General features: G+C 39.0%; 1 protein-coding gene across 9 annotated transcripts in view; it reads left to right on the top strand.

Annotated features, from left to right (window-relative positions):
• The window catches only part of SCML2 (Scm polycomb group protein like 2), a 118,532-nt gene that overhangs the window by 66,945 nt on the left and 28,876 nt on the right, over positions 1–22,711 (top strand). For all 9 annotated transcript variants that reach the window (XM_060182959.1, XM_060182960.1, XM_060182963.1 and 6 more), the window contains one exon: positions 19,330–19,547. In XM_060182959.1, coding sequence (XP_060038942.1) covers positions 19,330–19,547 — 218 coding nt within the window. The remainder of the gene's footprint in view (positions 1–19,329; positions 19,548–22,711) is intronic.

Consider the following 22,711-nt stretch of genomic DNA (forward strand, 5'->3'; position numbering starts at 1 on the left):
CTTTGCATATACTTATAATTATTTACATAAAATAATTTTCAGGGTCAACAGGTATGTTTCTAAACCTGCCAAAGGGTATTTCAGAAAAAATATACCCATTTCCATTCCCCATATAGATGGGTAAAAGTGTTTTTCTTCTTTTTTGGTTAAGTTTAGTAACTATCCTGTTATTTTTTTGTCAGTTTAAAAAGATTACTTAAACATTTGCCAATTAAAACGTTATTTTTTTTCATTTATTAGATTACTAGGAAAATCATCTTTCCCCGTGTTTTACTTATTTGTTTATTTATTTATTTTGCTGAGCCAGGATCTCATGTATGATTTCACTGCTGCAGCATCACTTTTTTATTTAGATAACTAGAGAGAGGGAAAGAAACAGAGACAGTAAGGAAGAGACTCCAGCACCTGAGCTTCTCCTGGTGCCATGGAACCACCCATGTGGTGCCAGAACTTAGCCTGGACTGTTAATACATCATACCCAGTGAGTGCTCTCCCTGGCCCTTTCCTTGTAGTTTAACCATTCACATTCCTTTTTAAATATTATCAAATTATTTAAGGACCTTTATGTTAAATCATTTCAAGAAGTACAACTAGAAGTAATTGGAGTTCATAGTCGAAACACCCCATATCTTGTAGTATTTCCTAAATATACTGGAAATATTTATTTTTTTAACTTTCACGTAACTATTTGTATAACAGTTTTTAGGATATAGCACTTTAGCATTTTCAAATGATTAATGACGCAATACTGCTCCATTTGCGTTATTACTTAGAGAAATGTAGTGTGATGTCTATGAAAACTCTTCATTTGGCTTTAAAACCAGCTCTTTAAAGTTTTTCTAAATTTTTCCAAGAGTAGGAATAAAGTCTAATTGACTGGAACAGTTTTTTTTTAAACCCCTCCCCACCATAGCCACACTTCTATAATCAGAAATAATTCTTACCAGGCATATCATTGGTAGAGAAATTCACAAGAACCGTATCTTCAATAAAAAATTCATCATGCTGTGTGACTTTTTTCTTTCTTTTTACTTGTTTATGCCCGTTTTCCTTTCTTGACTCTTGTTAACCCCCCACAATCTTTCAAAGCCATTTGCTTCTGGTTGGTTCTGTCACCGTTCATTAGATTTATTCTGGAAATCTGTACAGAGTGTATGGGTAGAGAGACGAGAGTAGCATGTGGGCTGTGGTATCTTTAGCACTTTTAAGACTGAGACAAGTTAACGAAAACAAGACCCTTGGTCGAGGTTCTCACAGATCATTTTGATCTTGTTCTCTTCTGTTTCAATTTATTTCCTACCTTTCTTTGTTTCCTGTCTCTTAGCTTTCTCTAGAAATACAGAAATTTAGGAATGTCCTAAAAGCTATTGGTTTCCTCTCATATTGCCCAGACTTAGAATCCAGCAGCTATAAGATTTAGAATCAGAATTACTGTCATCTTAAAGACTGTGACTTTATTTATTGATTTATTTGGTTTCTTTCCAGCCGTTGTGGTTTGTAAACAAGCAGTCACTATTTTTTCCCCAGTAATTTTATTTATTAACACAATAAATGAAGCTTTTTAATCTTTTGAGAAATTGTAGAAATTTAGAAACAGTTAAAGGATTTAAAAATTACCCCAACATTATTTTTTTCTAATACTTGTAATTGTCAGTTTTTTAAAAAGATAAATCTCTAAATTATAAATGATTCTGCCTTGCCTTGTAGGTACTTGAGCACTTGTAAACTCCACTATATAAATTATATTTTGGTCTATCATAATTTCTAAAACATTAAAGAAGTAGTTTCATTTGACTTCGCCTCAGTTGTTATTTTATTGAGGGGTTAATGCTTTACAGTGCAGTCATTGATATATGAGTACAGTCTCACTGTGCACCAGGACCCCACAGTTCTCCTCCACCCCACTCTCCCCCTCCTTCCCCAGAGGCCTTTACTTTGATGCAATGCACAATCCCCAGTCCACATTTCATTTTGTGTCCTCCCTCCCTGTCCCTATTTATTACATCCTGCTTAAAAGTGAGATCATTTGGTGTTTGCTCTTCTCTTTTTAACTTAGCCTCAAATTTATGCATCATCGATCTTAAGTAAATCAACGAGCCACACTGGTATCAAATGTTGTCTTGTAGCCTAATTCTTGAAGTAATTGTGACCATACAGACTAGGAAGGAGGGCAGCAAACTTCCAGATGCTTTGAGTGTTAAGTTGCAGAATCCCAAGGGTAAAGAGGAATTCTTCTGGTCCAAAGAGAGCTGTGGAGGAGGGGAAGGCTAGAATCTGGAAGGTGTAGCCAGGCATTCCTCTCTAGTAGTACATCATCAGCTTTCAGTGGCCATCTTAACTCTTCTCTTGACAAAGTCCTTCAGTTAATTCCCCCGAAGTCTCATTGAAACAGCCTGGATTTCCAAGTGGAACTCAATAGTCATATGGTGTTTCCTTCACAACTCTGTGAAACTGTTTCTGAGAATGAATATTTGATAGAGCTGGTATATTTGATTTGTTGTTGTTGCTAATTCAGACATTAATTGTATGACTAGGACTCTTAGGACAAAGTAAAGACATTTGAAATATAAGTATCTGGAGCACTGTTAGTTTCTTTGAGTACTGGTTTCTTCCGTGTTCGGTTTATTTGCATGTGAGTGTGTGAAGTCCCCCCCCCCCCCCAATTAAAATTTCTAGGGATCTAAATGCTTTAAAATGCCAACTTTTGTTTTTTTTTAAAGTGTGACTTTTTATTTTAAATTAATAGCCTTGTTTCTATAGATCCTTCCTATGTGATATTTTCCTTTTGAACTGTTTCAAAGTTAGTCTTGTGAGAAGTATTTCAAAGCTTCCAAAGAGCAAACAGGAAGTAGCTCTATTCTCCATCCCTCCTCACTCATTTCCATTAAAAAAAAAAGCAACAACAACAACAACAAAAATAATGGTTGCTCTTATTCTTTGTCCAGACTTGCACAGAGGATTATGAAGTTTGTTAATGATGCTTCATTTCTTTCTAAATTTTAAAGTAAAGATTTGACAAATTTTAGAATATGCCTTTACCAGTGCCTGTCATTCTGTATGACTGTATGTCCAGTGGAAACCACACAGAGCAGCCCTTTAGCCTTCTTTGTGATGTTTGTAAGTAGGTGTGTGTATAGATATGGACATATAAACATATGGTGAGCCAGAAGTAGTAGATAAGCACATAGAAGTAAGGCTGTGATGATTTTAAGGTGGGTCAGTCCTATTGGAAAGCTTTCCAAATAAATAGTCAAGTATTTGTTTAGGACTTTTGTCCTTAATTGTGACTCATAATATTGACAAAATATGGACTAATAGACTTTTAAAATAACTGTGTTTTGGTGCAAATGAGACAAATTCTGTCAACCCACAGGATTCACTCAAAAGTCATACAATTACAAAAAAAAATGGTATTTTTCATATGAACAGCTTGGAGCAAATGTTTTGCTTGTGCAAATGAGACAATTATTATGATGCAAAGAACTATCTTGGAAAAAAAAAGCTTTCCGTTTTAAGCATTTCAGCTAAATACCACAATAATTGCGAGGATAGCCTGGAGCTTCTTTTTTCTGTTCTACGATCTATTTTAACTAGTTCTCTTGAGGCTATTAAAATGTCTTGGTTTTCAGGACATGTGGTCCAGTGGGGCTAACTTTGTCTCCAGACTAAACGGGTTGGCGGTTAGATTGTGCGCGGCTTCACATTTCTTAACAGATTCTCTGACCCTTGGTAACCTTTGGTTCCTCTCTGAAGGCAGGAGTGAAGGAAGTTAGAGCAGGTGACTGATGACCACTGTCTGTCCAGACAATATGCGGATTGCTTTAGCAGTCCTCCTAGTCCCCTCCTCCCACTCCTCCCCTCCTTAAACCAACAAATGCAAATCGCTCCATTCCCATTTGCTGGAAACTCAGCTTGCTCTGGCAACATGGGCTTTGTTGTTGCCTCGCATTCTGCAGAAAAACAGTTTTATTTCTAGTAAAGGAGAAAGACGATCAAGTGGAACCTAAAAATCACCTTAGTGGTAAAAACAGCTGCAGCGTATTTCTCTGGAATATTTGTAAAGGTAGGCATTAATCCAAAAGTTTCTTTATATTTCAGATGAAGTGTGGTTAAAGAAATTCATTGTCTGCTTTGTTAGCTTTTGTATACTAAATATCCCAGCAACCTTGATTATCTCCAGAAAAAAAAATCTCCTGTTTTGTTCTTAATGTTGCTTATTGAAATTGTTGACACTGTAACTTCATTAGTCAAATATTCAGAAAACAGTATTATGCTACAAGCAAAAATTAGGCTTGGGTTATTTCCACCATAAGAATGGTTAAAAATAAAAAAGGAAAAACCCGATTTTTAAGTAAAACTCGATCATCTAGTTCTCTAATTTGTAATGAAGAGTGTGGCCAATTTTTTTTCTGTAGTTTTGAGGCATATGATAAGATTTTTCATTCGCGTTAGATGAGACTTGCCGTGTTTTTATGATATAGAAATGTGGATCACATTTTACTAATTAAATAGCCAGTTGATATATTTAACGTGTTTTGGGAGAAATTGTAGCAGTGATTTTTTTTTTTGACAACATAATTTAAGTCACCGTAGAAGTTTTTCAATAAGAAAAAAGACTCTATGGCTTAAAAATTGAGTGGTTTTTAAAAGCTCATTTTAAGTAGGAGAATTATGGGTTGACCTAAAGCTACTGAAGTTGCTTCTTTTCATGTGAACTTTATTCTGAAAATACTGAAGTGTATGGAAATCATGATCTTTATGAATGTTGATGTGACCAAAATCTTGGTTTCTTTTGAAATGAGCAGATAGGAGCAGGGATTGTGCAATGAAAGAGTCTTCCTGGGAAGCACCCCCCATGAAGTTAAAAGGAGCCTTTTACAAGGCCTCTCTCATCTGCAAGTAGAAAACATATATTGATAACACGATTTGTAAAGCCCTTCTAAGTTATATTTTAAAAGTATGGTGTAATTGACAAAGCCCTTCTAAATTCTGATTGTGATTTCTAACGTGTTTTTGCATTTTAATGATTTCCTTTCTAGCTGAATATTTATGAGATATAATTATATAACAGGATAGAGCATGTAAAATTTACTAAATTAGATTTCTCTTTTTAATTTAGCATATATGCCATGGGAAAAAAAAAAAGCACTACTATTTAGGTATGGAGATTAAATTAGGAGCTATCCTTTAACCTTTGTATTTGGAAAAATTTCCCTGTAACATTTTTATAAGTTTTCGGTAGCCTTCAGGCAGAATATTTTAGACAGAGTGGAATATGTTTTATGAGGCGTTTGAAGGGTTTCTTTTTCTCTTCTTTGTCTGTCTTAGATCTCTAAGCCCTGATTTGACATGGGGAGGGGGAGTGGGTCAAAGCCATAGATTCTTTTGGTAGATTTGGTTTTGGTTTTGTTGTCTAGATAATAATTTTTAAAAATCTTTAGGAAAAAAAAAAAAACTACAGCAAGCAAACGAGGATGCCCTGTCAGAGCTCCAAAGCAAGATTATAGATATTGATAGATATAGGTATATAGTTATAGATAATTTCATCTTTAATTAGTGATTTAGCAGTAGTTTACAAAACTATGAGCTCTCAGAGTTGTACTTTCAGACCCAAACCTGAAGTGTTTGAGCACCACATTCTCCACCAAAGTTCTGTACACACTCACCTCTGATAACCAACATAGTTCTTCAAAGTCCAGGTGATGACTTGGTTTCCGATTTTTTAAATTTATTTACATGTATTAGTTATTTTTGCCCCTTTTGTTGCCCTTGTTTTTTATTGTTGTTGTTGTTGATGTCGTCGTCGTTGTTGGATAGGACAGAGAGAAATGGAGAGAGGAGGGGAAGACAGAGAAGGGGAGAGAGAGATAGACACCTGCTTCACCGCCCGTCAAGCGACCCCCCTATAGGTGGGGAGCCGGGGGCTTGAACCGGGATCCTTGCACTGGTCCTTGCGCTGTGCGCCACGAGTGCTTAACCCGCTGCGCTACCGCCAGACTCTCCTGGTTACCAATTTTTACGAATCCATTTACTTTAGTCATCTGTATTCCACATGTGAGTAAAACCACTCAGTAGCTGTGCCTTACCTGTTATTTCACTTAGCATAATCACGTCTAATTTAATCTATTTTGTTCCAAATGATGCAGTGTCATCTTTTTGATTGCAGAGTAGTACTCCATTGAGTATGTGCTGGATAACTTCTTCATCCAGTCACCCATCTTTGGGCATTCTGGTTGTTTTCATATTTGGGCTAAATGAGCTCTTTAATTTTTCTGAGTAAATGATTATTTTTGGGTGTAGTTATCATGTGTGTACATATATGTACACACACATTATTTAAACTTATAAGAGAGATAAGAACACTGCTTCTTCACATTGCATCGAGGATCAAACCTAGGTTCGCACACCTGCAGAGCATGCACTAAGCCACTTCCTGAATTCATTTATTCTGTGTTCAGGATTTTTTAATACTGTAACGTGGTGGTTCTTAATGTTGAGAGGGAAATCTGTTATTTGTCTTCAGGAAGACTCAGCAAAGATGGTGGAGAAGCTTGGACACTGCGCAGGAAACCGGGAAAGCCCTCACTTCAGTAACCCTAGTACAAGATCCAACAGGGGCTCAACTAACGGAGACTGATTCTATTTCCATAAACCAGGACAGCTCTTACCAGGCGCTAGAGGACTCGTTTCCCTTTGCAACTTCTTCTGTGTTACCATTCTGTTTCTTTGTAGTGATTAGTTATAAAATACATGCAGATCTTTTAAAATGAAGAGGAAGGGGTCAGAAGGGACTTTGCCGCTTGCCTTAGCCACAGCAGAAAACTGAGAGATGAAATTAAAAATATTGATGATGTAATTGTAAAGGTATAAACATAATTGGCATTTTCCCTATAGTACTTACAAGGTAAAACCTTAGTCCACCGCTTAATATTATTCACCTAGTTGATATTATATATAAGCATATGTAAGTGAACTACATGAAAATAAAAAAGCCATGCAATATATTTAGGTGTGTCTCTCAGCGTGAATCAAAATTATGTGAGAATTTGCGTAATATTGGTGGAAAACACAGAAAGTAACTCTAGAAACCTACAGGATTCAAATTATTGCTGTCCTTGTCAGGTTTAAATATAAAAACTTACATCTATGTCTCTTCACATGTAAAGTTGGTGGATGTAGACATGAGCAATTCCAGATAGCTTTCTCGCCCCCAATCAGCAGTGACTGTTATTCTCACAATATTTAAGCTTCTAATCATCTCATTAAAACTTCATTGTATAAAAGGAAAACAAAAGCAGTATGCAGAGGATCTTTGAGTGATGGTGGGAGGAAGAGTGATAAGCAGAGACCCGTGGGAAGCAAGGTTAAAGTGTGGGGGTGTTGACCTGGACAGAGCCTCCTGCTACTAAGAATGCAAGTAGGCACCCTGTGCCTGTGGGTGTTTGAGTAATAGAAATGCTTTTCTGGCCATGTTCCACTCAGAGTCTCTGGGAGATTTCTGCCTGTGATGCTGAGAGGATCAGCTCTTTAATTCTTAAACTGCTGGAGACTGAGTTACAGATTATTGTGTTTGATTTTTAAGGATTCTAAAGGTCACTTTCTGATTGCTAGGGAGCCCCCAGAGCCTGCCTGCTTCCTCCTCTCTCTCTACTTCCCCTTCTCCCTTCTCTCACTTCCATTTCTCTGTCTCATCCAGGGCCTCACTCATGCTTGATTTAATCACTGCAACCCACTTTTTCATTCAGATAGTCAGAAAGAGAGAGAACTACATTGAGAGGGAGACACCACAGCACTGGAGCTTCCTCTGGTGCTATAGTACTTTCCATGTGGTGCTAGGGCCCAATACTGAACTGCACACACAGTAAGGCACACACCCTGTTCGGTGAGTTCTCTCTCTGACCTCTGCATGAATTTTCCTTTTTCTTTTTGCCTTTTTTTTAATTAAAATTGCTGGGGCTCGGTGCTTGTAGTACGAATCCACTACTCCTGGAGGCTATCCCCCCCCCTTTGTTGCCCTTGTTGTTTATCGTTGTTGTTATTGCTGTCGTTGTTGGACAGGACAGAGAGAAATGGAGAGAGGAGGGGAAGACAGAAAGGGGGAGGGAAAGATAGACACCTGCAGACCTGCTTCACCACCTGCAAAGCGACGGCCATGCAGGTGGGGAGCCAGGGGTTCGAGCTGGGATCCCTATGCCTGTCCTTGCGCTTTGCGCCACGTGCGCTTAACCCACTGCGATAATGCCCGACCCCCTCCTTTTTCTTATTTATTTATTTATTTATTTATTATTCCTTTTTTTTTTTTTCAGCCACCATGGTTATCACTGGGACTCGCTCGTTGCCAGCACTACGAACCCAGTGCTCCTGGTGGCTGTTTTTTTCTCTATTTTTTCCTCCTATTTTTTTTTTTTTATTGGATAGGACAGAGAGAAACTGAGAGGAGAGGGGGAATGGGTTAAGAACACATGGCGCCAAGCACAAGGACGGACGTAGGGATCCCGGTTCAAGCACCTGGCTCCCACCTGTAGGGGAGTCGCCTCACAAGCAGTAAAGTACATCTGCAGGTGTCTATCTTTCTCTCCCCGTCTCTCGATTTCTCTCTGTCCTATCCAACAACAATGACAGCAATAACAATAATAATAACAACGATAAACAACAGGGGAAAATGGCCTCCAGGAGCAGTGGATTTGTAGTGCAGGCACTGAGCCCCAGCAATAACCCTGGAGGCAAAAGGAAAAAAAAAAGTTTAACTGAACTGCTTAATTTTCTGTTTTAAGTTCATAGAGGGAGATATTTTTTACTAAAAGACCATGTCTTCTCATTTTCTCCTCACTAGTTAAGGAGAGCACCAAGTTTAGGTAAAGACTTGGACTTTGGGTGCGATGGTCCTGACTTTGAATTCCTGCTCTACCACTTCCAGGCAGATGTGTAATGCTGGAATGAGCATTATTTATCACGCTGAATCTCTATTTCTTTTATGATATAACATATAATAATACTGACTTTACAGACTTGTAAAGATAAATGTTAATAATATATACAAAATCTCTAGCATATTTGAGGTATACATTATTTCTCTTCCTTTCCCCTTTCCCACTTAAGAAAAACTGAAATGTTCATATAATATAAATTAGCTTTTTTTTTTTTGCCTCCAGGGTTATTGCTGGGGCTTGGTGCCTGCGCCACGAATCTCCTAGAGGCTATTTTTTCCTCTTTTGTTGCCCATGATGTTTATCGTTGTTGTTGTTGTTATTGTTGTTGTTCTTATTGCTGTCATTGTTGTTGGATAGAACAGAGAGAAATCGAGAGAGGAAGGGAAGACAGGGGGGAGAGAAAGACACCTGCAGACCTGTTTCACCACTTGTGAAGCGACCCCCTGCAGGTGGGGAGCCAGGGACTCAAACAGGGATCCTTAGGCTGGTCCTTGCACTTTGCACCATGTACACTTAACTCACTGCGCTACCACCCGGCCCCCTAAATTAGCTACTTTAAAACACACCATTAAGGGACACTAAGCCAGTCAAAATGTTGGGCAAGGACCACACCTGTCTGGTTATAAAACCTTTTTACCCCCCAAGGCAGCCCTATTAAACAGTGGCTCCTCAGTCAGTCCCTATTTCCTCTTGCTCCAGGACATAACCAGCAGTCCGCAGGCTGTTTTCTGTGACTCCCCTATTCTGAATGGTTCAGGTAAATAGACTCATGTGATTTCTCTTTCCTACTTCTTTTGCTTAGCATAATGTTTTGAAGGCTTGTTCATGCTTACTGTTTTTACATCACAGATATGTTTACCCATTTATCCATTGGTGGACATTTGGATTGTTGCCACCTTTTGCATACTGGGACTAGTATTGTTATAGATATGAGCATACATGTCCATGTTTGAGTCACTTTTTTCATTTTCTGGGGTGGTTTATATTTAAGAATGGAGTTGCTGGTTCTTGTGTTAATTTTATTTATTTATTTATTTATTTATTTATTTATTTATTTATTTATTAATGAGAGGGATAGGAGAGAGAGAAAGAACCAGACATCACTCCAGTACATGTGCTGTTGGGGATTGAACTCAGGACCTCATGCTTGAGAGTCTAACGCTTTATCCACTGCACCACCTCCCAGACCACTCTTGTGCTAATTTTACATTGAAAATTTCCAGGAATTGCCAAACTGTTTTCCATAGTAACTACACTACTCCACATTGCCACTAGTAAGGTATGAACACTATAGTTTCTTCATATCTTTGCCAACACTCATTATTTTCTTTTTTAAAATCATAGTTATCTTAGTAGGTATGTAGTGGGACTTCACTATGGTATTTTATTTGAAATTCTTCCTGCCTTTTTTGAATGTAACATATTCTGGAAATTAATATTTGAGTTGGGTTATTAGTATTTGAAGCACATTTTTCTTTTCTTTTTTTTTTTTTTTTGTAGCTCCACCTCTGGAAGTCCGGCTTTTTTTTCTTTATTTTATTGGTGGATTAATGTTTTACATTTGACAGTAAATACAATAGTTTGTACATGCATAGCATTTCTCAGTTTTCCATATAACAGTACAGCCCCACTAGGTCCTCTGTCATTGCTTTTGGACCTGTATTCTCCCCACCCAGCCACCCCAGGGTCTTTTACTTTAGTGCAATACGCCAGTTCCAGTTCAGGTTCTACTTGTGTTTTCTCTTCTGATCTTGTTTTTCAGCTTCTGTCTGAGAGTGAGATCATCCCATATTCATCCTTCTGTTTCTGACTTACTTCACTTAACATGAATTTTTCAAGGTCCATCCAAGATTGGCTGAAAACGGTGAAATCACCATTTTTTTATAGCTGAGTTGTGTATATATACCACAACTTGCTCAGCCACTTATCTGTTGTTGGACACCTGGGTTGCTTCCAGGTTTTGACTATTACAAATTGTGCTACTAAGGACATATGTGTACACAGATCTTCTTGGATGGGTGTGTTGGGTCCCTTAGGCTATATCCCCAGGAGAGGAATTGCAGGATCATAGGGTAGGTCCATTTCTAGCCTTCTGAGAGTTCTCCAGACCAAGTGACATTCCCACTAGCAGTGCAGGAGGGTTCCTTTGACCTCACACCCTCTCCAGCATTTGCTGCTGTCACCTTTTCTGATGTATGACATTCTCACAGGAGTGAAGTGGTATCTCATTGTTGTCTTTATTTGCATTTCTCTGACAATCAAAGACTTGGAGCTTTTTTTTCATGTGTTTCTCAGCCTTTTGGATCTCTTCTGTGGTGAATATTCTGTCCATGTCTTCTCCCCATTTTTGGATGGGGTCATTTGTTTTCTTGTTGTTGAGTTTGGCAAGCTCTTTATATATTCTGGTTATTAGCCTTTTGTCTGATGTTTGGCATGTAAAGATCTTCTTGAAGCACATTTTTCTAAGCAAAGTATAAAATGTTATTAAGCCATAACAGTCTATTTAATGCAGTAATGATATCAATTTTTATCTATAGAAATATAAGATCAGAGGAAAAATTGTGTATTAAACATCCATTTGACTAACATGGATTAGATGCTCGGTATGTGGGAGGCCCTAGAACAGATACTGGTGCTGTAACAGTGGAGCTTACATGCTTCCTTACCCCTTAGGAAGGAGCTCAAATTGTGGTAGGATGTCTTTTGCTCTTGTTGTCGCCCAGGGAAACAGGGCAGAATGTAAAGCTCCTGGTAGAGGCACTGGGCATCACAGCTATCCTGTGACTGTCAAACTTCAAGGTTGGATCGGGCATAGCCATTCCCTATCTGGAGGTTTTTCAAAATTGAGGCATATGCTGCCTCTCTGGTTTTATAGTTATTGGCATGAAAGAGCCTTAGTATAGCTGATAGGGTCATTGTGCATGCATGGCTCAGAGTATGGAATACGACTTGCAAAGAGCTTTAAACCTGGAAAAGCTTCTTCTAAGGTCACATTTTTACTTTTTTTTTTTTGGGGGGGGGCGGGTTCCTCCAAACACATCTTGCCTTTATAATTTATTCAAAAGTTGACTTTGTTTATTTCTAAGCCCCCAATTCAGGGCTTCTATTATATATTTACTACTGGGTTGAGGCAGAGGGGAATTGAGAGAGGAGGGGGAGACACAGAGGGAGACAGAGACACCTGTAGTCCAGCTTCATCACTCATGAAGCTTTCCCCCTACAGGTGGGGACGAGGGGCTTGAACCTGGGCCCTTGCACACTGTAATGTGAGCACTTAACCAGATGTGCCACCTCCTGGCCCCCAGGGCCTTATTATTATTATTATTTGTCTCCAGAGTTATTGCTGGGGCCCAGCGCTTACACTCTGAATCCACTGTTCCCGGTGGCCATCTTTTTCCCTTTGTTGTTGTAGTTGTTCTTGTTGTCGTCGTTGTTGGATAGGACAGAGAGAAATGGAGAGAGCAGGGGAAGACAGAGAGAGAAAGACAGACACCTGCAGACCTGCTTCACTGCTTGTGAAGTGACCCCCCTGTCGGTGGGGAACCAGGGGCTCGAACTGGGATCCATGTACTTTGTACTCTGTGCGATTAACCCACTGTGCTACCACCTGGCCCCCTAGGGGCTCTGTTTTTACAGTCATGTCTGTCATTCCTTGTCATATGGTGGTTGCACATATATTAGTAGCACTCAACCATTTGTGGAGGAGGTCATTAAGGAGATGGGAAGTTTGTCTGTACACATATATAAAGTGTGAACTGTAAGACTGACCATATGTATTTCTTCTGTATTTTCCTAAATTGCCTATACTGGGAAAAAGAGCTCTCTTTCCAAGCAAATGGTGGAAGGAAAATCAAGAAAGCAGTATGCAACCATACTGGTTGCTCAGCCTAGTGAATTTGTTCAGATCAAAGACAAGATTCCATGTCCTGTCAGGTCAGCTGTATGGAAACTACACCAGCACATGTGTAACAGTAACTGGAAATAAGGGGCTGCCGCTCCTTTCTAAGTGTGTTTTCATTTCTGTGGTAATTTTCACAGCCTCTTGCTGCTGTTGCTAGAGGGTGGAAAGCAAGGCAGTATATTAGAAAATGCATGCACGTAGGAGACAAAACTCTCTTAGCCAAATGGGTGGTCTTGGATGGGTCCCTAACTTCACAAGTCTGTTTCCTCATGTGTGAACCGGGGAAGTAGCACTTACCTCACAGGACATTTGGGAGGGACATTTGGGAGGGCTCTGCACAGTAATGGCTATTGAAGTGCCTAGTATGCGGTGGGGAGCTGGTTAATATTGGCATTCATGATAGGTCTTCAGTCTCACCTGTCAGATTTGCATGCCTCCATTTTGTGGTGTGTGTGTGTGTGTGTGCGCGCGCGTGCGCGCGCGCGTGTATGTCTGCTGAAGCTTTGAATTCCACTACAAGGCTAGCTTTTTCAGTTTTTTTTTTATTTCAGAGGGCTGTGTGTGTGTGTGTGTGTGTGTTTCACTCTACTGGGTGAACTATCCAGCTTCTGGATATTTTTTCCTTACCTGAACCTTGCCTGTTCTAGTTGAAGATAAGAAAACAGATAAGGTTTATGTTAGGCATCCATGTGATTTTAAAAAAATATTTTAATTTTTTTGTAGAGATAAGAACAGTTGAGAAGAAAGGAAGAGATAAAGAGGGAGAGAGACAGAGACACATGCAGCCCTGCTTTGCTGCTTGTAAAGCTTCTCCCTGGAGGTGGAGACCAGGGAGCTTGAACCTGGGTCCTTGCACACTGTAATGTGTGCGCTCTACTGGGTGTGCCATTATCCAGCCCCTCCACATAAATTTGTATTAGAGATGATTAGAATATCCTATATATTTCACATGCTTAAAAAAATAATTGCTTACTCACTTCATGACAACTGTGAACAAAGAGTGAGTTTTAACCGTATCATTTAAATGGGTCACTTCGTATTTGAAGTAGTTTGCTTAATGCCCCAAAGAGTTTTAGCATGGTGTCTTATACTACCTGATTTTTTTTTTACTGGAGAAAAGATAATAAATTCATGTATGTATAAGACACAGTTTAATTTTGATGTTCAGTGCATTGGGCAATAACTTTTTCTATTTATTTTATTAGTCTGAATGTTTTTTGTCTTGGGTATCAGAGATATGGTACTAAAATAAATGAGTCCTGGTGGTAGGAACTGTATGGAATTGTATCCCTGCTACCTTATAATCTTGTTAATCATTATTAAGTTACTACTAAAAAAAAAAGTCACCGCCTAACACATTGAAAAAAAAAAGTCCTTGTCTTTGAAAAACTTGCTTTCTGGGCTGCGAAGAAACTCACCTGCATAGTGCGTCTACTTTGGCAAGTGTGCAACAACCCAGGCTGAGCCTGACTCCCACCGCAGTGGGAGAAGCTTTGGTGCTGTGGTTCCCCCACACACCTCAAGAAGTGGGCTTGGATTCGTGAAGCCCTGAAAATGACAAAAGAATATATATACCACCACGGAGTTATTTACTGTAACAGTAATATATTTAGGGGAAATATTTGATACCATAGATCAACTATTTGTTTCCCTGGATATATTCATTTCAAATACCAGATTGCAGAAGATAAAATTCTTAGATCAAATATTCATTTTTTATTTTTATTTTTAATTAATTAATTAATTTTACCAGATCACTGTTTAGCTCTGGAGTATGGTGGGGGGACGGGTTGAACCTGGAACTTTGGAGCCTCAGGTATGAGAGTCTCTATGCATAACCACTATGCTATCTACTCCCCCCCCCATCCCCGTAACACTGTTGACCTTTTTATGTAGCTCAGAACCAGACAAGTAATATGTTTGACTTAGAAGTAGAAGTTTATAGGGGTCGGCAGTAGTGTAGCAGTTAAGCCCCGGTCTCCCCATCTGCAGGGCGGGGAGGTCCCTTCACAGGCAGGTCTGTAGGTGTCTGTCTTGGTCTTCTCCTCTTCTCTCCATTTCTCTCTGTCCTATCCTCCTCCTCCTCCTCCAACAACAACAACAACAACAACGATAAACAAGAAGGGCAACAAAAGGGGAAAAAATAGTGTCTAGGAGCAGTGGATTCATGGTGCAGGCACTGAGCCCCAGTAATAACCCTGGAGGCAAAAAAAAAAAAGTAGGAGTTGATATGCTGGACACAATCAAAGATGGAGTGGTGCTGATAAAATAAGGACTATCAGTAGATGGGAGTTTCCAAGGGTGGAAATACGAGTTTAGATAGATGGGGAATAATCAAGTCAAGTCCGAAGAAAGCTAATGGACTGGATGAAAATGGAGAGGGCTTGTGGCTAGATTGCATAATGGGAATGAAAAGCACACCAGTTGGTTTGAAGCAAAACTCAGAAAGAGATCAGAAGTAGAAAAAGGAACGCAGATTGTTATCTGAGAGGTAGCAGAGTTTCAGAAATTGCTAAGTATATGGCCATTTTAGGCAGGAGCTGAAGTTTCCAGTGAAGAGGTTAGTTGATGAAGAGTTTCAAAAAGAAGCTTTTTAAGTTTGTTTTAATTTATTATTTGTTTCTTTATTGCCTCCAGTCATTGGGCCTCAGTGCTGGCACTACCCCGGCACTACGAATCCACTGCTCCTGGTGGCCATTTTTTCTTTTCTTTTCTTTTTTTTAAAAATTTTTATTTAAGAAAGGACTAATGAACAAAAACATAAGGTAGGAGGGGTACAACTCCACACAATTCCCACCACCCAACCCCCATAACCCACCCCCTCCCATGATAGCTTTCCCATTCTCTAGCCCTCTGGGAGCATGGACCCAGGGTCGTTGAGGGTTGCAGAAGGTAGAAGGTCTGGCTTCTGTAATTGCTTCCCCGCTGAACATGGGCGTTGACTGGTCGGTCCATACTCCCAGTCTGCCTCTCTCTTTCCCTAGTAGGGTGTGTCTCTGGGGAAGCTGAGCTCCAGGACACATTGGTGGGGTCTTCAATCCAGGGAAGCCTGGCCAGCATCCTGGTGGCATCTGGAACCTGGTGATTGAAAAGAGAGTCAACATACGAAGCCAAACAATTTGTTGAGCAATCATGGATCCCAAGCTTGGAATAGTGGAGAGGAAGTGTTAGGGAGGTACTCACTGCAAACTCTAGTGTACTTCTGCTTTCAGGTATATATTTTGCAGTAGTTTATGGATACGTGTGCACATAAGCTCTCTCTCACAGAAACTGGTGTATATCTAGGTTATGGGACTTTGTTAGAAAGTGAACTACCTGAGATGAAATTAGAGTGTACTATAAAAGGAAAGGTGTCACCCGAGTAATGAAGCTGAAGGGTTGTCATTCCACACGTGAAGTCTCTGGATACAGCCTGAGGTGAAGCATGTTGAGGTGGCAATCGTTGCTTTGGTTAGGTTGTGATCGGCGGATGCAATATTATTTGGTTTGGATTGGGAGATGCATACGTGAAAGTGGGCCCTATCCAAGGGTTCCAGGACTGGGGGAAGTAGGGGCTCTAGTGAAGATGTCTTTTGCCTAATTGCGATGACTAGGCCATCTAAAACTATATTTAGTAGTAATAGTGAGAGTGAACAGCCCTATTTTGTACCTGATCAACGAGTGAAGGTTTTCTGTCTCCTGGCACTTATTGTGATGGTGACTGTAGGCCTGCTCTACCTAGACTTAACTAGGTGACTAACAGACATATGAAAAACGATTACCAGAGAAATGAAATTAAAGACAGCAGTGAGGTACCACTATGTAAGAATGACATACATTACGAAGGGCAGAAATCGGTAAGCAGGTATAGTGAGGATATGGGGAACAAGGACCCCTTCTCCCACTACTTTTGGCAAGGTATATTGGTCCAACTCCTGTGGAAAGGAGTCTAGGGATTCCTCAGAATACTAGCAGTGGTCTTCCCTCTGATCTGGCGAGTCCTTTCCTAGAACTCTGCCCAAAACACACATAAGCACATGCGCACACGCACATGCACGCACCGCATCGATCCAAAGAGATCTGTGTAAACCTATGTTCATAGCAGCATAATTTGTAATAGCTCAAATTTGGAAACAACCCAGATGGCTAGTGACAGATGAGTGGCTGATAAAGTTGTGTATCTTCACAATACTCAACTATAAAAATGATGAAACTGTCTCCTTCACCTAATCTTGGTTGGAACCTGCAGGAATCATGTCAAGTGAGATAAGTCAGAAGCAGAAGGACCAATACAGAATGATTTCACTGACAGCTAGGTCCTAAGAAACAAGGAATGCTAGGGTAAGCACAGGGTAAACTTTGGCCTGGTTGTAGTATATCAGAGAAAAGAAGAAAAAAAAAAAAAAAGAAACACCTATGGGGAAGGGGAGTTAGGAATAGAGAAGGCATTGGGGATCCAGATTCACAGTAGTGGAGAGAGACTTAAGTTGGTGGTGAGAGTGGTATGCAAACACCTGTCAAGCAGTGATAGGGAACTACCCACGTGCCAACTTATTTCCCCAATAAAATGATCTAAATAGTTTAAAACAGGTAAAAAGAGGACAGCATAAGTGTGAGTTTCTGTAAGGAAATAAAGTGATGGTGGCAGTTAAGTGATCCTGTTTGCCCTGGCAGCTGAGAAATATGGATCCCTCCTCTTGGTTTGGCAAGTGATAGAAGTTAGGTAAAAGTAATGGCGGGATTTGCTATTCTCTATATTCTCAGATTTCTATGTAATATTTGAGTATGGTAGGAGCAAAGAGATTAAATGGTTTCAGTTGTAAAATGAAGCCCTCAAAAGTAGCTGTCTTTGTGCACAGACTTAGAAATGTTTTACTTGGAGGTGGGGCAGTAGCACAGCGGGTTAAGTGCACATGGCGCCAAGTGCAAGGACTGGCGTAAGGATCCCGGTTCGAGCCTCCGGCTCCCCACCTGCAGCGGGTTCGCTTTACAAGTTGTGAAGCAGGTCTGCAGATGTCTATCTTTCTCTCCCCCTCTCTGTCTTCCCCTCCTCTCTCCATTTCTCTCTGTCCTGTCCAACAACAATGGCATCAGTAATAACAACAATAATAACCATAACAACGATAAAACAAGGACACCAAAAGGAAAAAAAATAGCCTCCAGGAGCAGTGGATTCGGAGCCCCAGCAATAATCTGGGAAGCAAAAAAAAGAAAGGTTTTACTTATACATCTCTTCTTTAGTTAGCATCAACACTTACTATAATTACTTATTAAATATATATTACTTTTTTGCAAGAATGAATTAAATACTTGTAATATTTGAATTTAATAGTGAATTATTAAGGAGTTACTACTAAAAATACTTTGTTTTACTCAACAGTGAACACAGATGAAAATAGCCCAGTGAGTAGCTTTCAGTTGAGATAATAATTGGGCTAACAAGTAGCTAGCTGACCGAAATCACTTGGGTCTTACTAATATATAGTCTGTATCATTTATGAAGCTTAATAATCAGATGCGCATGTAGAATCATAACATGGCTTAGCTATTTAAAACTCAAATGCAGAGACTTTTCCTGGCTTCTGAATTATGAAGCAGGAGTTACCAGTAGCTGCGTTTTTCTAAATTCATAAGCAAAATAATTTCTCCTTATGATATAATTGCATAGCATTTTATGAAGGAAAGACTCATCTGTGCTAAGGACTAAAAACATGACAAGCAGACAATCATTTCCACTGTGTATGAGGTTATTGGTTCTTCTACAAAAGACTTTTTTTCTGGAATCCCACTAACCTGAAATCTTAAATTTCTGAAACTATTGTATTTTCTTTTTTTCATGACTACCATTTGGGATTTATTCAGTCACAAAGGTACAAATATGCAGTTAGTTTATGAAAACCTTACTGAAAAAGAATACAGATATTTAAAAGGCAATTGTTTGTTTATATCACTGATAAGCTAGACACTACCATTGGGTACCTAAGTATAAAATTCCACATCTGAGAATCACCTCTTATAAAATAACTTTTACTTTTATTTGTTTATTTATGAAACTTATTGTATCTTGCCACCCAAGTTATTACTAGGGTTCAGTGCCTCCATGACTCCACCATTTGCAGTGGCTTTTTAAATTTTTGGTTAGAGGGTGATAAACAGAAACTGAGGCATGGGGGTGGGGGAAAAGGCAGAGAAAGAGAGAGAGAGAGAGAGAGAGAGAGAGAGAGAGAGAGAGAGACCTCAGCACTGTTTCACCACTTGTGAAGCTTCCTCTCTACAGTAGAAGTCTGGGGGCTTGAACCCGAGTCCTTATGCATGGTAACATGTGAATACTAACAGGTGAGCCGTGCCCCTGCCCCTAAAACTTCATTTTAAATGGTACCTTGAATTGGGTTTCGTTAAATAATCTTTGGGAATGTTTTTTAAAAGATTGATTTAAACCTCTTTGTGTCATCAGAAAACAGTGCCTCAATCATTTCATTTACTTTAGTTTTGTTTTTTGTGTTGTGTTTGTCCCCTCAGCTCCCATAATAAAGAACACAGTCAAAGCACAGACTTGCTCTTCCAAAGCAAACCGGCGTTCAATGCAGACAGCACAGAAAACTGCTGTAGCAGTCACAGCACAGCAGACCAGGAAATCAGGTCGAAGTAAGGCATCTGTGTTGACTTCAGCCTCTAAGAAGGGAAGTACTGTTAAAATTACCACACAAAGGAAAAGAGGTCCGTCTTCAGGAAGAAAGGTCAGTTGTACCTTAGATCTTTCTAGTACCTTAGCATTTGTAACATACAGCTTGGGAATTACTAAGAATACGAGAAGCCTCCTAGGAGCCTTCAAAGAATATATATAGCTCTTTAAGGTTTGTATAGTGATGGATATTGGTTTTTCTTTAATTATTATTAAAATTTTCGGTAGTGTTCCACTTCTTCAAAAGCACACTGAAAGTACTTGTGTGAGTATACTTATATTTGGACCAGCTTATTTAAAACTCAGTATATATTAAAAATCAGGACTGAATAGTTCATTGGGTAGGACCCATGCCTTGTCAAAATGACAATACCAGTTTGATTTTACAATACTTCTATTAATACTAACCTTTTTTGTTTTTAAGAACATTCAAATTTATGAAGTAAAACTAAATACATTTAAATATATATTGAATAATTGAAACGATCAAGTAAATATTGAAATAACCAAAAAGCAGACCATTCTAATGTAAATTGTGAGCATATGAAATTTAAAAAAATTGAAAATAAGTTACATACAGTTAAAAATGTCAGTGCAATTTAAAGGGAAGTGCTATTTTGTTTTAAATACATTTAAAAACTTAAGACTTAGCAAGGGCATCATTGATGTGTATTTTAATACGTATGTTCCAGTTGCAGCTGATGCTATGGCTATTAGTTTGGATCAAAAGACCTGGCCTTCCATTCTTAGTGATTAGTTGATGTAATAGTGAAGGCAGAAGATAATTTCAAATTGTTCATTTCGACGCCTTTATTTTTAAATGATTTCAGTGCTAGCTTGATAATTTCAAAGAGGTCTTTTAGAAAATGTTTATATGATGGTAGAGAGCAAATACTCACTTTTTTTTTATAGTGAAGTGTTTCAAAGGAAACAATTTAATTCCCTTTTAGCTTCTCTAGCTTAGTTATCTCATTATGAAAATATGGAAATTCTTATGCATCTATCAATATCTTTCTTAGTACTGTCACAGTTATAGTTTGGTTATTTAGAAAGCCTTTGTGTTAGAATAAGAATAATTCTTTCAGCAAACTTTTTTGTCGACTGTTATCTTCTTACTCTTTAATAATTTCAGAGTTACGGAAGTAACTTAACCAAATACATCTTCCTTTGCTCAGTTCACGGTAACGGTCTTACTATGTTTCAAACTAAGGAAATTAGATTTTAGTGGTTTTTTTTTTTAAAATACTGAAAGAACTGGAATAGCTACAAGAATTCAGTACTTAAAAAAATAGAATGGGATTCGGAAGACAGCATAATGGTTATGCGAATAACTTTCATGCCTGAGGCTCTGACCTCCAGGTTCAATTTTTACCACCACCACAAGCCAGAACTGAGCAGTGTTCTGATGAAATAGTAATAATGTAAATGTGGATCAGGGAACAAAAATTGCGCCACCCGGAGTGCGGGAAAAGTTTTATTGATGCATCTGACCCAGATTGGCTCATGACACAACCCTCTGGGCCCTGAATTTTGATCGAGTTTGTCTTTTATACTTCATAACAAATACTAAGGCTAAGACTGCCATAATAAATATTAATGAGAGGTGATTGTATATTATAGGAAATTAGCTGATACAGAGAATAAAGAGTGTCTATTTGTCTTATCAGTGGTGGAGTCTTTAAGCTTGTGTTGTGTCTAGATCAGTTTCGGAGCTGTCCTGTTTCTGGTCCACAGCCCATTTTGATGTCTTCTCTTAGTCGGCTTGGAAATGAGTTATTAGGTAGGGCAAACGGTAAGGAATTGAAGCAGGATGATTTTTAAAGGTGTGTAGCCAACACAATGGCATTGGGCAGCAGTGTAACCTTTGTACTATTTTTTTTTTTTACTTGACATAGCACTGTCCCCTCTACCCTTGGGATGGGCTTTAGGGCTCCCACTCTTTTTTGTCATCTCAATAAGAAAAGGTCGAGAAACATCTATAAAGAACTGATGTAGCTCAACAAAAAGAACAACCTAATAAAGAGTGGGCAGAGATACACATGGCCCACAGACGTAGGTGGAAATGCTCCAAGTCACTCATCATCAGAGAAATGCAAATTAGAACCACATTGAAATTCCACCTCACACCTGTGGGAATGGGCTCCATCAGTAAAACAAGAAAAGAGAAGTGTTGGAGAGGATGTGGAGAGAGAGGAACTCTACTGCACTGCTAATGGGAGTGCCATTGGTGCAGCCATTATGGAGAACAGTGTGGAGAATCCTTACACAAATACAAATGGAAATACCTTGTGATCCAGCAATTCCACTCCTAGGCATATACCCAAAAGAGATAATCACACTGATCTGAAGGGATATATGTTCCTAGCAGCTTTATTCCAGTAGCAAAAACTCGGAGCAACCAAAATGCCCTTCAACAGATGACTGGATAAAAACAAACAAACAAAAACTATAGGACATGTACTCAACAGAGTATTATTCAATTATAAGTTAAAAAAAGATGATATTGGAATACAGTGGGTGGAATTGGAGATGATGCTTAGTGAAGCAAGTGAGCAGGTGATGGACAGCTACAGAATAGCTTCACTCGTATGCAGAATAGGGAGAATTGAGCTTACAAATGTGAAAAAATTGTTAGTCTATATCTAAGACTGGGAGAACTGTGTTTATGGGAGTGAGGATGTGGGGGGGGACACAGACCTTTGGTGATGGGAATGGTACAAAAATAATTAAAAACTTTATTTAAGTGCAGGCGAATAACTTCTTGTCAGAGCAAAGAAATCTTTCTTATTCTATGAAAATTTAAATAAATCTGTGTATAACTAATAAGACTTCCAGGGCATCATTATACCTGTTCAGTTTAATTTTTTATACAAGTTTAACTGTTGAGGTGAACATGATAACCAGTACACTACAGAAACAGACGTAAGTTTGACTGTTGAAATACCTGTGGCTCTTGGAGTGTGGAGATAAGTATTTTCAGAATTGACTAACACTGTAATAAATTAATATTCAGATACCCACGTCTAAGCTGCATCCTGGATGTATGGGCAAATTTGATGTGACCATTTCAAAGCTATTCCTAGTATTCCTACATCAATTATCAGATGCCCTTGATTCCTCTTTATATAGGAAACATGTAAATTAGCTATGTCACACCTAGAGGGAGTGTATAGGCGTGGCAAGGTGTCAGAGAGCTGCGATTTTGACTGATTGTCTTCT

This window comes from Erinaceus europaeus, chromosome X (genome assembly GCF_950295315.1).
Source record: "Erinaceus europaeus chromosome X, mEriEur2.1, whole genome shotgun sequence".
Lineage (NCBI taxonomy): Eukaryota > Metazoa > Chordata > Mammalia > Eulipotyphla > Erinaceidae > Erinaceus > Erinaceus europaeus.